The sequence below is a fragment of the Copidosoma floridanum genome, unplaced genomic scaffold (assembly GCF_036245765.1).
Source record: "Copidosoma floridanum isolate Cflo_tuat_1 unplaced genomic scaffold, Cflo_Japanese_pri ptg000004l, whole genome shotgun sequence".
NCBI lineage: Eukaryota > Metazoa > Arthropoda > Insecta > Hymenoptera > Encyrtidae > Copidosoma > Copidosoma floridanum.
Genome location: NW_028321881.1, coordinates 30,275,464 through 30,293,310, shown reverse-complemented (window position 1 = coordinate 30,293,310; position 17,847 = coordinate 30,275,464). Strand labels below are relative to the sequence as shown.

General features: G+C 34.1%; 1 protein-coding gene across 5 annotated transcripts in view; it reads right to left on the bottom strand.

Moving 5' to 3' along the window:
- Positions 1 to 17,847, bottom strand: part of Cth (Cystathionine gamma-lyase) — a 226,397-nt gene that overhangs the window by 81,042 nt on the left and 127,508 nt on the right. For all 5 annotated transcript variants that reach the window (XM_089595777.1, XM_089595769.1, XM_089595774.1 and 2 more), the window contains 2 exons: positions 12,949 to 13,089; positions 12,166 to 12,453 (listed from right to left, as the gene is read on the bottom strand). In XM_089595777.1, coding sequence (XP_089451903.1) covers positions 12,166 to 12,453; positions 12,949 to 13,086 — 426 coding nt within the window. In that variant the 5' untranslated portion in view covers positions 13,087 to 13,089. The remainder of the gene's footprint in view (positions 1 to 12,165; positions 12,454 to 12,948; positions 13,090 to 17,847) is intronic.

The window sequence follows — 17,847 nt, the reverse complement described above, 5'->3', positions numbered from 1 at the left end:
TAAAACCAAGTCAGTTATTCACTGGCAGACGTCACGAGCGAAGATGTTTGTTACAAGGCTAGAAACACTAAAGACCGACGACCCTATATTACCCTCTCTATCCCAAGCAATTAACCAAGAATGACCGATCCCCTCTAAAGTTTGGAGAGAACCAAACAGCTGTGAAGGAAAAATAAACTTGAGCCAACGGGACAGTCTCCAACAGGCAAGCATATCAAACTAATCTCTCCACCTTAGATCACCAAAACAACTGAGTCTGCAAAAAAAAGGTGCTTTAGACACCAACGGTTTTGGCGTTATATCAGGAGACATTGGGAAGGAGCTCTACATCTAGCTCTAAGGCTTCAAACGTTGTAGTTTTCTCCCCAATAAGTGTGGTATTATAATAAGAGACCAGAGAAGATCACCCTAAGGTATAGAAGTAATTACGTTAGCTGGAAACTTCAGTCAAGAAAGAGTTTACTTAAAAAGCTCACCGGTCTTTTTCAGGGTCATTGACGTTGAACTGCCCTGCCAACAAGTATATAACAACCTAATAAAGTTTAAAAAATAGCTTTTAGGGCTCACAAAAGTCTTTGTTATACCAAAAGTCACAAGAAGTTAAAAAATTTTTTTTATTCATATATTTTTTGTGGGATTTAAGTCTTTACAGCATTGAAAAAAAGCCCTGTTCATAAAATCTATGAGAGAAACTGCAAATCAACGGCCTTCTAGGGACAACGATTATTTTATGGCATAAGGAATGCACTGTACTTTATAGCACAATATTTTATCACTTTTTACAGCTTCTTACTTAATTGAATAAACTGTATTGATTCCAAACAAATATGTTTTTAATAAGAGGATTTTTGTTTTGAGAATTGTCAGGAGTAGATGTGTTTTCAAATGAAAAAAACATCACAACTTTTTAACTTAAAACGTTCCACATCACATGTCAAAATACTACGGTGTTCCATTTAGTGAGTCTCAGGTAAAGCCGACACGGGGGGGCTGCTAGTAAGATAATATTGTTGTAATTGTGCTATCGGATTACAAACAGTGAAAAGCTGCTTTCATGAAGCAGCTCTTATTTATGATCTATCTTACAGAAGGTATCAATCTAAAACTGGCAAACCTGTAGAAGCCCTAAAATATTTGTTTGAGAAAGATAATGTTTGTCCTATGATTCATGAAGTCAATGATGAGGATTAGAGATATTTATCGATTCAGCAAGTTCACTGTACTATGTATAACTAAACTACATTATTATTTATGTGTTTGATTCTGCCTCTAATTGTAATAAATAGTTTAATAGAGAAACCAAACTCTTATTTCAATAGTTTTAAAGTCATTGACTTTTAAAAAAAGATGTAATTTTATTTCATCTTAAATAAATAAAGTTTAAGACATATCAATTATTTTTTAATTATTTCGCACTATACATATTTAATTAAATCAAAATCATTAGTAATATACAAATATCTATATCCACATATCTCCAAGTTAACTCTTTACACCTATAGTTTTATGATGAAATTTTGATCTTTTCTTCGTTTTATATAATATCAAGCTTAAAATTTCAGAAACTAAATAACATGAATAATAACGCTAAAATCAAGTGTTTTGACTTATTGTTCATGAAAAAAAAAAAAAATACGAGTTTTTATCAAAATTATTTTTGATCTTCATAAAAAAAAAAAAAAAAAAAAGAATCATGTATAAGTGCTAAAATCTTGTTGAAGTTAAGAAAAAAACAACAATTTTGTAAAATAGTTGAAAACACCTCTAAAACGGAAAATGACCAGATGCACTCCTAAAACAATCTCCAAATATACAAAAAATTGGTATTTTTTATCCTTAATAAGATGGAAAAATAAAAGTTTTGTAGCCTTTTCAAAACATAGCCTTATTCTAAGATTAATATTTTATGTATAAATTATGATTCTTAGTAAAATTTTTTACGAATTAGTTATATATTATTTTGTTTGACATAACTATTGTTCCTCACATTCAACAAATTTTCGTCAAAATTTTATATAAATTCATATAAAGTAAATCATAGTACGGAAGATTCAAACGTAATGCATATAATGTTGTTTGGTATATTAAAATACTTAATTATTATTTCATAGGCAATATCTTGAAACGTTTGGCTCCAATTCAGAAAATAGTAATGTAGCAGATAATTTGAATAAGCATGACAAAAACAACAATGATATATGAGACACTATTATTATTATTCATTTAAACGTCAATGGAGGTGAGCCTGCGGAGCGCCCAGGGAAAAAGCCTAAGAAGTATAATTATGTATATTTCTGTAGATGTAGTTCTTCTGGTGGGCCAGGTCACACCCCCTCCACGCGATGAACCCCACGTAATAAATGATAACTGCTGTTATTTGATATTTAAAAGCAATAGTTTCTCGGTGTAACCCACTTTACCCTTTTCAAGAAAAATTGCTTTCTGTAAAAATTAAACGTTATTGACGATATATTTCTGTATTTAGAGTATTATTTAAAGTAATAACTTCATGCTCCATGTTCAGTTTCCTCTCAATATATGTCTTGTTTTTAAATTATATTGTAATAAGTTAATTACATTTAACCTTGTACCGTGAGAACTATAAATTCTTAAAATCCTGTGAATGCAAATTTGAAAGTTTATGATTATCTTAATTTAAATATTTTAAGATTCCAAATTCCAATTGATAAGAACATAATTTAAGCTTTGATAAATAAAATAAATATCAAGCAAAAATAAGCAGATAATATATTACAAATACCTCCACAAGAACGAGCAATAAAGAGACGAATAAAGTACGCTTTTACCGCACTTTATAAAATAGAAATTCAAGCAGTCGGTCAATGTCAGCACATCGTATGACATATTAACACTAATCCAAAAGTGTGCTGTAATTAAAAGCAAATAAGGCCTTTGGGCTAATGGCTGGTTCCTGACGAATAGAAATTTAATTTATTCGTTTGTAGAACGAATCCATAAGTTCTACCCTTTATTTAGAAGTTTGGACGTAACAGCTACACTCTAATCACATGTGAATGAAAAGCTTCTAACGAACAGACAAAAACGTATCACTATTGATAATACTTGTAAACTAATATTACTAGATGTCATCTCACTATTCACAAATATTCCTCTAGATTTGGTTCTAAGAACCATAGATCAAAGAATTTATTCAATCCATTGCAAATGTGAAACATCAGTAAGATGTGGTTTAACATTGTAAGAAATTCTTATTTAGAAATACGCATTTTACATTTAACTACTGTGTAACATCGGTGTATCCACATTAATTTTTTTTCCCTTTCTTCAAAACTTTCCGTGCCAATCTTATAACACTAAACGCAGGGGCCAATGTGCATCTGCAAAGAGGTGAATCACCTACAAGAATGCTCGTAGCTAAGGTACTACGACCATACATGACTCACATACCTGCACGCTGGTCCATGCACGCTGACCGGAAATGCAAAATAAAATATTTTTCTACAACCGTAGATACAAAAGTTTAACTGGGAACAGTTAAACTGAAATATTAAATGCAGATATAATGTTAGATAAACATAAGATTAAACATTAGGATAGCTTAGAATTAACACATAGAAATAAGCGAAAATATTATTACAAGCCGGAATCGTCACAAACAACCAGTACGTACTACACCACTAGCAAACAACTACATTACATATTAACTATAACAAATTTGGTACACAACATTAGTAACCTTCAAAGAACTATCCGATTTTTACCATTCAAGTTAGCAAACTCATAATTTACAGAGTAACCGTTTTTTCATCAAATTAATAATTTCATAAACATACTGCAATAGTCTAATTTGTAATCTAGTTGATTGCTAACACTTTTTCCCGAATGCAAAGGAAAAATGGAAAATAATCCTTCCCTTTTTCTTGACTCGGAGAGAGAGTCCGTATGCCTGCCTCCAATAGGGGTAACAGAGTTCTGATTCCCCAGGGTATCACGAGACGACTCCCTCTCCAACTACTAGCAGCAGAAAAACATGTTTACCAAAATCATACCAAAATTCCGCATTATTTTCGTAACATTATAAACATTCAAACTACCGGTAAAACAAACTATGTTAACTCACAACAGGCAAAGCACTAGTATTCTAACAACTGCTATTCTTATTATCATTATTATGATTATTATTATTGCTATTAAACCTTTTATTATTATCATTATTATTATTGTTGTTATTACTATTATTATAAATACCACCGCTAATTGTAAGTTAGTACGGCCGCAGCCACCGTTTTGGCGCTTAAGTAGTAGTATTAACTAACAACTCACCGATCGTTTGTTCACCCTAGCATCAACCGAATTGTTAAGCGATTTTCACCGCTCTTTAGCATTAGTAAATATTAACAATACCTTGTCGTAATGTTAAGGTTAAAATATATTGAATTTCTCTCAACTTTTGATGTAAAAGAGAAAGGAAGGGCATGAGTAATTGAATCACCTTCCCTTCTCTTGACGCACAGAGGAGAATAAGCCGGATGTGGGATGTGCCAATTTTTGAGTGGCTAAACTAGAGCAGTTCTAGCCAATTAGATTTTCGGCTATTATCGTTTCTGCAAGATTTTCCCCCGGCAAGCTCTCCTGCGTTGTTATCGAACCAGCGCGTCACCGAGGTCCGCTACTCCTTATAAAAAGGGCCTGAAGGCACAGGAAAAGCCAGAGTTTAATTTCACCCTTGAACGGTTGACTAGGCAGCTAGAGTTCGCCTCTGCCATCTCACGGTCCTCCACGAGTGTGGTTTCAAAACTTCGATCTCGGACACCTCGTGCTAGTTCGCTCCGCTGTATACTTTAAACTAGAAATAAAAGTAAGTCAAATTGTAATATTAAAGTGAAAGTTTTTTCCTTTTTCTCTCGGTTCGAAATTCGGTATCGGTGAGTATCGCACTACGAATTTAAATAGACAGATTACTCCTCACGTAAAGTCTAGGACAATCGCATTTACCCCGGATGGTACTTCTGGATCCTAGACCAGTTGCGAACTTAAATCATTTTCCCCCCTTACGTAACTTCTAGAGCGTAACTACCTTTGCTCGTTACGGTTCTGGTAACCTCTAAATCGCGAGCAGGATACGATACGACACATCACACCAAGTATCCTCGATAAATCCGAGACACGCCGCGAACAAATACATCGCATTATTGCTCGACAATCGCGTCGATTTAATCAAAACAGTCGCCCTCACCCCCTTTCAAATACTCAGACATGAAAAATAACTACCTTTTAGCCCTGCGTTCCACCTACGCGTCCAGTGCGAGTCCCGAGCTATTAAGCGAAAGCTTAGGCTCGAATGGTACGTTTCACCGACGTAACAACTGATTTACTAAAAAATTTTTGGCACACCTATTACGCCAGTGTTTGCTTATCTTGTTATGAGTGACTTGAGAACAGACTACTTAGCCAGATTGAAACATTAATTCGACATCACACCAGCCTTCGATTGTATTAAAGAATAAAATTTTATTACTGTTTTGGATATTTCCAATTACTATGAATCCAATTAAACATTACCTATGAAGTTTTAAGGAACGAACAACTTTACTTTGTAGATTTGACTACTGCTCGTATTAATAACTCTTTTATTTTGAATGGTTTCATAGATCTATGTCCTCTCAACGTTTCTTAAACTTTTTTTCACATTATTTAATCGGTTTGAAGAAGGATATTGTTTTGTCTAAAGAATACTTTTACAGAATAACTGTCCATTAAACTTTATACACAAAAGCATTACATAAAGATTAGAAAAAAAAGAAATGTTTGTCAAAAAAGAAACTTTGTCTCGACTTACTACTAATAAAATAGGCATCCCATATATTAAAAAGAAAAATTAGAGAAAATCTACAATATTAGAACTATGTAATACCTCTACTCATTCTTTAATCAACAAAAAACTAAACAATGTAGTATATTTGGACAAAGACAAAATGGAAAATTGGCAAGAAACGAATCTATTTTCCAAATTTATACGATAAGATTGGCCCACAGCATATGTAAAAGTAACCAAACGATTTTTATGTTTACATTGATTAGCACAAGAGAAATACAATATCTTTATTGAGTAGTAATCGCACACTAATATAATCATAAACATAGTTTTAATTACAAGAACACAAAAATTCCTTATCGTGAATCGAACAATAACAAGATGTTATTTTCAGAAGTGATACATATGAAAGTTGGCAAAAATAACATTATTGAGAAAGACGACAAACGTTTTTAAATCAAACCTAGTTACTATTGTCGCACAAGTTGAAAAACTGTTAGAAAAGTTCGTTGTACTATGTTTGTTATCATTTAATCGTTTCTATTTGACAAGTGACCACGATACCCACAAATATGAATGGTCGTACATTTATGTTTTAAATTACAATGAAATCAGAGGTACTTATTTTCATGTTTGTTATATAAGTACGTTCTATTAAAAATGTATTTTTAACTGTTATATCATTTTAGCATGATAAGGCTGCCTTTTTTGCTAGTGGAACATTCCCAAATAAACACTGAAAAAAAATATCACACCTTTATGTTCTTTTATTTTCTTCTTCACTCCCGACGGATGGCTGATCTCTTACTTTTCTACAATTGCTAATAGAGGGCATCAGCAACTTTAATTAAAATACCCTTTTTCAAGTTTACGCATTTTGTTATGTGTACGTGCAAGATCAGAGGAAAGAGGTAATTGGAAATTAAAGAACAGAGAAGAGAAAGATTACGAGAGTAAGAGAAGGGAAGGTTAAAAGCAAGTAGTGCAGACAATTAATGAGCAGTATAGAACATCGTTAGAGAGTCGGTATCAGAGTCACAATTTTATTTTTTATGAACTCTATCAAAGGCTCACGACAGTTTTACGAAATTAAAGATATTTTGTTGAAAATTATAATTTTGCAAAGGCAATTTAAATTTAAAAATTATGAAAAGTTAGTCACGAATACAAAATATGAAAATTAAAAAGTGACTGATATACTTTGTCAGTATATGTATACCATCTTACTGGAAAAGTACTAATTTCTTAGTCTAATATCTCTCAATTTAAATACTTTTAAAAAATTGCTCTTGAATTTGGTAGTGTTAAAGGCCGCTTCTGTCGATTGAGGTAGTTTGTTCTACTTTATTACTAAATCCACCATGAGTGACAACCCAAACGCATTGAGTCACGTTCGTAGTATCTCCATCTCACAAGAGTCCCTCTCCTTGTGCCGTTTATTTGTGAATCGGGCTTCTCAAACTTGAACCACTCAGCCAAGTAACCAGAAATACCTGACCTCAGAACTTTTTCAAGAAGGCACAGTTTGGCATAAGGAAGCTTGCTGGAGTAGGCAAGCAGGGCATTTGATAGGAGGGCGTAATATGATCAAATGTTCGTAGTCCCCTTAGTGCCGAATTGACACACCTTTAGATCCTTGTAGTCATTTTTTCAGAAAAGTGGCAGAGCAATGCAGCACAGTGATCAATGTGCGGAAAGACAAGAAAGCGCATTAGTAGAAGGCGAGTATCTCGCGGTACACCTTCTTTAAGACTTTGAAGTCGCGACAGGCTGGCGTGATATTTTCTAGAGACCTTCCTGAAATGTGGACTCCATGTTATAGTACCATCAAGCTCAACTCCCAGTAATCTGAGGATCACGGTCGGTACTATAACAGTACCGTTAATCTCAATGGACGAAAGAGGCCTTTTTTTGTTTAATCTTCACTCTAAGTCATGGGTGGCCATCCACATAGTTTAAATTTTAAATTTCCTGATTTATAATTTGATGGAAGTGGTTCACCAGTAAACTAAGGAGTCTCACGAACTTAATGAAATTTTGAGAGGTTGTTATTGAAGTCTGAAAGTAATTACTCTCAAAATTTCATACCCCCTTAGCGTGTTAACTTTGGCGAAAAAGCTGTAGGAAAATCATACTTACAGGCTGGTCAAGAATAGAAAGGTTATGGATTCCTACTGAATCCATATAAAAATACCTTTAGTTACACTCACAGCAGTAAAATAAAAATAACAGATTTGTCGCTAAGATCACGAGATTTTTTCCTTGCACTCAATAAATGGGGGGTTAGCGTGGATTTTATTTAGATATTCAACGGGAAAGATGATAGTTCATGGTTTTATTGTGAATATGGACGTCATATACAGATATACAGATGAGGCTATTACATATAGCAGACGTTACACAGAGCTTAATGCGCACTGCAGCTAGAGAGAGCGCGAGGCCATGATACTACTACTGCGAACAAATCTGCTGGCGATCCACTTTAAGTTAGCCCATTTTGATACTCTGATCAGTATACTGTTTGCTCTATTTGTTATGAGTGGAGCATCTTCCACTTCACCATGTATCAGAAAACAGGTGTCATCTTCGTAAAAGTGGTAGTCGCAGTCACGGAAAGTGTCTAACAAATAATTACTGTACAGCAAGAAGATCAGGGATTTAAGCAAACTACCTGGCAGAACTCTGGCCTTCCGAAAAATAGCCTACAATAGGGTGCCATCTGGAGCTTGCATCATCTGCGTACGTCCTAACAAATAAGATGCAGTTCAGGTCACCACCGAGTTTGAGAAGCCAAGACTGATCAGATTATTGACCAGAAGCTGGATATCAACCAGGTCAAAGGCACTCAACAGGTCTAATTCTATAAGCAGTGTCACATGTCCTCTTTCTTCATTGCTAATTTTGTAACATCTAATATTCTAAGTAGAGCAGTGTTCATGCTCTGCGATCTTATATAGCTTCACAGGAATCTGTCAAAGATATGTCAGTGCTTGATTTACTCTAATATCTGGTGCAGAACAACGTTTCTTAGAATTATACCAACTAAGTTCTCGCTTGGACGTGAGTGAAACTTTTAAATCAAAATGTTATCAATAACTGGGTTTATTAATAGTTTTAAACTTTTGCTTTGTTTCACAATTTATTTCTTATTCTAAGTAAAAAAAAAACATCTGGCGTTTTTGAGAAAAATGTATTTAATTGAATGCTCAGATTGTAATGCTATGTATATAGGACAAACAGGGTGCTCCCTGTCCACACGTATTGATAAACATGTTAAATCTATTTATAATAATAAGGACTTGACTGATTTCATTGTAGCTTACATGCACGTTTCCCAGATTTAAACAGTATAAAATTGTTACATAGTGCACCTAGAAGCCTAAAGTTGGATTTATTAGAAACAATAGAGATTGTAATAGCAGAGACAAAATAAATTCATAATTAACGATCAACTCAGTTATCTCTTCCACTGGTAATAGATAATGCCGTTAGTGACTGTATTTTATTTGACGCTTCTTACATTTACATTCTTTATCTTACCGTTCGCTAGAAATAGTTCTTCAATATTTACCTTATTAATTTTACATACATGTATGCATTGTTGATTATACCACTTATATTTTCAGTGTATGTCAAACCTTTGACAATGGCATAATTGACGAAACAGCTGTCAGACTACCTTAGAGTAAGAAATAAGTTGTGAAACAAACAAAAAATTTTTAACATATTATAATGAACCCAGTTATCATAACATTTTGGTTTTTAGGAGCTTCGCCACTACACAAAACAGACTAATTAGGCAGAATTTTCCAACATTACTGGCAAGTCTTTTCTACAGTATAAGTATGACTATTGCCTGTTTTCACTTCTTTGAAAACTTATCTCCCTGGAGAGACACATCAAAAATACTTATCAGGATGGAGAGAATCACCAAAAAATACTACCTCAAAAAGCTGGCCAACCCACAGTCGCGAAAGATAGAGAAAGAGAAAGGAGAAGAGAGAGAGAAAAAAAAAGAGAGAGATGAAATAAAGTATTGTAGGGCAAAGAAAAAAGGGTAGAGAAAGAGAGAGACAAAAAGAAAAATAAAGAGAGATTAGACTATTGAAGAGTAGAGAAAAAGAGCGAGAGAGAGAATAAGCATAACAGAGTAGACAGAAAAAGAGGGCCAGTTTATTAGCGTGATTAACGGAAACCAGAAAACAGTTGGGCAGAAGCCCCTTCTGATCCAGGATGAGCTGGACGTGGCGGACTTGTGCTCATGGTTCGAGTATTGCAAGTGGAGTCCCTGTGACACTATCAAAGTGACGTATAAAATAAAGAGTATACAGCGTATATGTACAAGAGATAGAGGCTAAATAAAACATATGCTCAAATTCACCTTTCCTAGGAGCAGAAATTCAAGGTATGTGTGAGGAATGTACGAAAGCGAGAATTATTAACACTGCATCAGCGCTCCTTTTTATTTTCAGGTGCATAAGCATTGTTTAAAAATGGCATCTCTTATTGTGGAGAAGGCGTAGGACTTTGTGATATTTAATTTTAAGGCAAACAGTGTTTTTAATAGTCAGTGATAGGTGGCGCTGTTGATGATAGTTGTGTAAGACAAAGCTCTAGCTCTAGTCAATAACGCGCTGGTGTCATGATCGATCTGGTAGCTTGTAAGAAACTGGTAAGTGGATTACGTATCCTTCAGCGTCAACAGTGTTAAATTTAGTGCTACTATTTACCCCTGTACACTAGTACTAATAGTACAGGCCATTTAAGTGGCAGGTAGGCATTTTATACAGCACCATAAAACAGTGATACAGGATACTGGAGTGCCTTGACTCATCGGCTGTTAGTTCAAAGTGTAGCCTTTGCCATGTGCTAGGAGCATGGTATTCTTAATAAATCTGACAGCACAATGAGGAACAAACCATGACACATCTACCAGAACATGTGATTTCCGTATGTTCAAGGATGAGCTAAGTGTATATATTTCAAGTTCACGCGGTGGTGGCGAGTGGCCACTGGAAAGCGAAAAGAGTGATCCAGCTCAATGAACCCCACCCTAAAATACCGATGCAAAGAGTAGTGAAACTGGGAAGGCTTTAAGACTACTGAAAATTGGAGTTCAGCTAACTTGACCTCTCTAGAAGTACAAAGCTCTTTGATACTATTTAAGGTGACTTGAATAGATTCAACAGACGAGAAAATATGGATTTGGGAGATAGATGTGCCCTCAGGCTCTTAATGTACGAAGATCTTATGGTTATACCACCAACTGAGAGATTAAACGGACTCAAAATGAGAAGGAAAAAGAGGTCACATAAGCCAAGATAGTCAAAACTCTTTAGGGTAAATGGTAACGTTACGCTGATGAGAAACATGAGGAGGATCCCGAGGACTTCCTGGCTCACCTGCATGACTGTTAACGTGGACCTAAATTACCAAACTCTTTCAGGAGGACAACCATGCAGCTTTCTCAAATAAGCAGTGCGCTACTATGGGACAAATAAATAAGACTTTGTGAACTGGACTGCGCTTTGCAAATCTTTTAAGACGTAATTTGGTAGGGAGGACCAGAACAAGGACTTACTGCAAAAGTGAATGAAATCAAGATAAGACTGAGGAAATCTTTGTTTTCTCAACTAATTTCCAGTATACTCTATCAGAATTCAAAATTTTGTTGTCACAACAGATCTGAGTAGATAGGGCCTACCGGGATCTCTTACAAGAGTACCAAGAAACTATGTCACACAAAGTAATTTGTAGTATAGAAAAAATAGAAAACTACGGATGCTACTGGAAGAGTCAAAAAGATTAAAACGGACGATATCGGCCTTTTTCTGGAGCAGAAACTATGCATGCTTAGGTGCTACTTACTTAATCTCTAGGATATGGATGCGTATTTTAGATATAACGGAATTGCCGCAATAACTCAAAAGTATGAACGGAGCTCCCTCAGAAGCAATGTTAAGACAAAAGATTGTCAGGGTAATGTACCGGTCAGTTTACATCCAAACCTGCTCGTGGCTTTATTAGTTGTTGACCCTGACAATGAGATTTCACGTGCGTGATAAGGGCCCAACTCCATGCTAGTGGTCTTCCCATACTTCTTTCAAGAATGACTAAACTGAACTAGATTAATGGGCTTGCATAAAAATAAATAACGAGATTACAAACTCTTACGTAACTGATAATGTAAGTGAAACATTCTTTTTTTTTAATTTTTTCAATTTTGTCACTGAAAACTTTTCATCATTTTGGATTAATTACAATTTTCACTGAAAAATTAAATATACTACTTTAAATTATTTATAAGTTCACAAAATTTAGCAACAGAACAAAAAGTGTTTAACGTATAAAATGTAAAACAGTGTTACCTTTGTGTGAGGCTGAATAGAATTAATGACCTTTGGTATATTGCAAGCATCAACAAAAGTGACATCAATATTATTCCTGGGTAAACATTTTTTAAAAAAGCGATTTGTGCCACCATAAACATCATCACTGCATACAATATGATCACCAGTATTGAGTAATGCCATAAGAGAAGTTGTCGTACCAAGCCCAGATGAGTAAACCAAACAGTGCCTACCATTTTCTAAAGCTGCTATGCAGCTTTCTAAACAGTTTCTGCTAGGATTTCCACTTCTACCATACTCGTACCCCTAGAAATATTAAGTTAATTAAGTATGAACAAAATTGCATGGTAAATATGCTTGACAAAATAATTATGAATTTACTGAGTAGAGCGAAAAACTGTAAGAGAAAAAGATCCTCCAATTTTTTTTTAGTATTTTACGTGAAGCACTATTCGAAACTTTATATAAAATCTAAAAAAATATTCTTAGTCAAGAAATAGAGATCAAAGTTTTGTATTTATGCCACTTAAGTTTAGTAAAGCAAGCCATCGTTAAGCAAATGTATATAAGCGAGAACCGTGTAAATTTTTAATAAACACAGCGTCATCACTTAGTTGAATAAAAATGACATAATTTCATTATATGGTAATAGTTATTTATGAAATGAAATTCTGGTACAGTCAGGTAAAGAAAATTCGAAACAATGTTCGTCGTATCATCGTCGTTGACATATTTTTTTCCAATAGTGTACGTAAAATAATACTATTTTTATGCCATTAAAAATTCTAATTACACACATACTTGGTGTTTAGCTGGAGCATCTTGTTGAAACGTTGTTGACATAACTATTGGTGGCACGACGGCACGATGACTCCATTGAAGTGGATCTTGTCCTGCATGGATTGCTTTTGTTGCAAATCCTGTTATATTTGCAGTCATCTTCTGTAATATTTGTTGTATCGTTAATTCGTTGATTTAGTAAGCTGTTTTTAATTTATAATATTTAAAAGGTAATTAAAATAAACAAAACTTTATATTAGAGTCTGGTTCAGAACTTCTTCTGCAGAATAAATCCTAGGAACCATTATGGTACGGTAGAATAGATATTTGATTTTAAAAAAGCTGAATATTTTTATATGGAGAACCACAGGTGAGTAGAGAGATTGCTAACGCCAATGCTACGGCAAGACGACTTTTTGGCACTGATTGAAGCGCCCCACCACGGCGAGCCGTCGAACCGGGCGCACATCTTACTACTCGTATCGGACAGCGTGCGCCTAAGAGAAGAGGAGTGGATTCGCGTGGAAATGATCATATAGGCGAACATTTTGGAGAGACGTGAAAGGGGTATATCAAATGTGTGTCTACGAGGAGAGGAGTAGAAATGTTGACTATAGCTATATATCTGAGCACACAGCCAAAGCAAGTGACGACACGAGTTTTTCTCTTCTGACTGCAACCAAGTATATGCTATACATATATTTTTTTTAAACTGACTCTTGTTCTCTTGTTTTTTTTTTTTTCTTTTTCCCCTACTTTTAATACTTATTTTAAAAAAAAATTTCAACTATTTTTTTAAGGATGGCAGTTCCGGTATGATTCTTAATTTATTATTTTTCCTCATAATTGTTATGAACTGTTGGATAAGTTCCAGAGGTTATTAATGATTATACGTAGCTTTCAGATTCTAAGGATCAAAGTTTCAGTAGCTAAGTTTAAAATTTTTTTTTTTAATTATTGATTATTAACTCTTTTATTAGAAGTTTCTAATTTCTCATGAGTTTTAAAATGTATACATCATACTTATATCTTAAGAAATTTATTTTATTATAATGAAATTGCGAAATGGCCTTGCCAACAAGAAGTATCAACTTACTAAATTATTGAATACCTTTAGTATAAAAAATATACTTATTTCAACGTATCAAAAAAAAAGTTAGCAACATTATTTATAAATTTAAATAAAACATAAATGAAATAAATTTAACCAGATCGATAAGCTGCATTAAAAAAAAAATCTGCACAAAGTTGGAATCGATCGCGTGAAAGCAAAACAATTAGAGCGGTGGCATAAGCATCAACCAACTTAGCTACCGAAACTTTGATCCTCTGAAAGCTACGTATGTTCATTAATAACCTCCGGAGCTTATCCTACAGTTCATAACAATTACGAGGAAAAATAATAAATTAGGAACTATAACTGAACTGCCATCCTTAAAAAAGTAGTTGAAATTTTTTTTCGAAATAAGTATTAAAAGTAGGGGAAAAAGAAAAAAAAGCAAGAGAGCAAGAGTCAGTTAAATATACATATATATATAGCATATACTCGGTTGCAGTCAAAAGAGAAAAACTCATGTCGTCGCTTGCTTTGGGGCTGTGTGCTCAGATATATAGCTATAGTCAACATTTCTACTCCTCTCTTCGTAGACACACATTCGGGTACACCCCTTCCACATCCCTCCAAAATGTGCGCCTATATGATCATTTCCACGCGAATCCACTCCTCTTCTCTTAGGCGCACGCTGTCCGATACGAGTAGTAAGATGTGCGCCCGGTTCGACGGCTGGCCGTGGTGGGGCGCTTCAATCAGTGCCAAAAACTCGTCTCGCATCGTAGCATTGGCGTTAGCAATCTCTTTACTCATCTCTGGAAGAACTGGGATGTACTGAGCATAGTAAAAGCAACTGCGTAGAATACCAACTACTTGCGTTTTTCATATATCTTCCTATATTATATAGTTTATTGTTTGTGGCATTCTACATAACCTCCCCACTGCCCCTTCAATTCTCCTAATCACCTTTAAATGATCACCCACCGCCCCCCCCCCCAAGAAATTAAGGTAAAACTCGTCTTATTTCTACGTTCTATTAACCCAATAAGTATTGGATCCAGCCCTTTCTCCCCACACTGTCTTTCACTGTCTTTCCACTGGAAAGTCCCTCTACACAATTTTTCTTGACCCTCCCCCCCTACTTTCCCCCACACGATTTTTCTACTGTTTCAATGCATTTTCATTGTCAGCGTAAAATGGATAAACAGGATGGATTATAAACAAGCCTGTACAAAGCATATATACTAAAGATAGTTTCAGTTACAATACAGGAGTGGTCTCTGTAATAAGATTGATCAGTTAATATTTTTTTTAATAATGTAACATGTTAAGAAAAAAAAATTCAAAAATCTTATCTACTTATTAAATAAGTTAAGATCAGTAAGCTAACTTGAGTGTAAATATTGTCTACATGTTTTTGAAACTACGGAAAAATCTAAAATTTATTAAGAAAAACATAACAACAAATTTTTTTAATGTGAAATACGCCAAATAGTCATACAAAAAACATTATGTACGCCGCTTGAGAAAGCATACATGCATTAAAATTATTCGTTAGCTTATCTGTGACCATAAATTTGAAAGAGCAATACACTTATGGCATTATTTACATGTACGTAACCTGGAGCACAATAAAACTTGTAAATATTGCGGCAAAAAATTTTTAACAAAAGATGCATTGAAAAAGCATGACAGAAAAGTTTATTAGAGAAAAAATAAGGAATTTAAGTAGCATGTTAATGATAATATTCATTAACCATTGTGATAACGTTTGGTATATAATTATCTTACTTCTCCCAGAACACGGATTAAGCTATTTCAAACGGATTATTAAATGTCAAAGTATACCTATTATCACGTTAAAATATTTTTGTAAATTATAAAGAATACACACGAAAAATAAAATTGATCGATACTGATATTTATTTCAAAAATATCTTAAGTACTATGCTTGTGTACTTTTTTTTAAATTATTTAGTTTTTTTTAATTTTTTTTCTATTATAAAGCATTTTTAATCGTTTACCGCAGATCAACTTAAGCTGTTTTTTTTTTCAAACAATTATACTTAACTTATGTGAGAGGAATTTATCACAAATTTTTGTTATTATTATCATAACTGATACAATTCATGTTTTTCAATTCAAAAACATTTTTTCATTTAAGATCTTTTGCCTCCTACCTCAAAGCCTATGTGAGGACTATAATGCATTAATAGAGTTGACACGAGAAGCATGCAGGGGGTGGAGCCCTACTAATATATATATGCATTATACAGTTTTTACTATGCAATGGGATTTTCTTTTATACCCTACCTTACACTGCCCTACCCATCCCCTACTTTAAACATCACACACTATTCAGACAAAATCATAGTAATACGTTAGATTGTCTACATTTTTTCTTTATTTATTGCTACCATGAATACGTCTTCAATAAAAATGTAAAATATGTTTCTATAAAAGTGAGCTACGCTCATTTAAGTGATTGTTTACACCTTTGTCCCCAAATTGTTTTATTCCTGTATTAATAAATAATATTATTTCACTATGTTTATGTCTGTTACATCCCGAGTCGATACGAATTATATTATAACTAAAAACTATCCGTCCGACAAAATTCAGGCAAGACGTATTGTTAATATAAAGCAAGCTCATATGACAAGAGGAGCTCGTACATTGTTTATGTACGTGCGTGTGTGCATTAGCTCTAACGTGAATGCTTCATAATGTGGTGACATCGAATACGGCCAGCCTCATTGTAAAAATGCATGTATGTTCATATGAATAGTTACTTGCTCATTAATTGCTTAGTTCTGAAAATGTATACTAATTAAAAATTTTTAATACACATATTACCTCATTATATTTAAAATTGATTGTAAGATTCTCAGAACGATTAATTTCAAAATTTGTAAACTTACTGTCACAGTTGAACTTGTATTTGGCGTTCTTATATTGCTGATACGAGCTTTCATCATCACTGACCCAAAAACTTAATCGCACTTGTCAGAAAATGCGATTGGTACTGTTGTATTGTTATTTCCTAATAAGTAAAATTGTAACATGTAACATCATCATGTAACTGTCAACGCAGTCAGCAAGAACATCACTCATTGGTTGACCTAATTCAACCAAAGGCCTCTTTTACTCGCTCTGATGCTATAAAAACGCACCATCAAGAGGAAAAATCGCTCTCTTTACGTCTGTCACCTGTCCTCTAATGCTTAAGTCAATTCTTGACTCTCGCGACTCGTGAGTACCTTATACACGTAAGGAATAACGTGTTGGCTGAGGCAACTCGAGTGCGTATCGAGGACATCAATAGTATCGGACTACGCTAAGGAGCGAGGTACAGCAAAGGAGGCCCGTCGAAAGTTATTCCAGCGATAGCAGACAAAGCAGAAATCGCAACATCCTACTGGCCACAAACTCATTCGTGTAGTTTAAGGAGACACTGACGGTTACAGCACGAAGCATTTGGGAATTTCAAAGCAGCAGTAAAAATAGTCAGTGATAGATGTAAGTAAAATATTAGTAATAAAATTTACGTTGAACCTTGTTAAAGTGACCCGATTAAATTGTATTTGAAAGAACAAATTATTATTTAATTGCTTTAATAAAGGAATACGTTAATTACCCATATTATTTAAATAAAGATTTTTATTCAACACAAAAAGAACAAATAAAGCTCACGAGCTCAATTCTAAGAACCCCACGAATGACACTTAAGTAAAACAGTTAAGACTTTACTCTTAACAAGTCTGGTCATAACGTGGCAATGGACTAAATATTTCAAAAACTTTCTTTTCTCTCTTCTTTCTTTTATCATGTATGATGAATAAATATGTATCAATATTTGTGCTCTATGT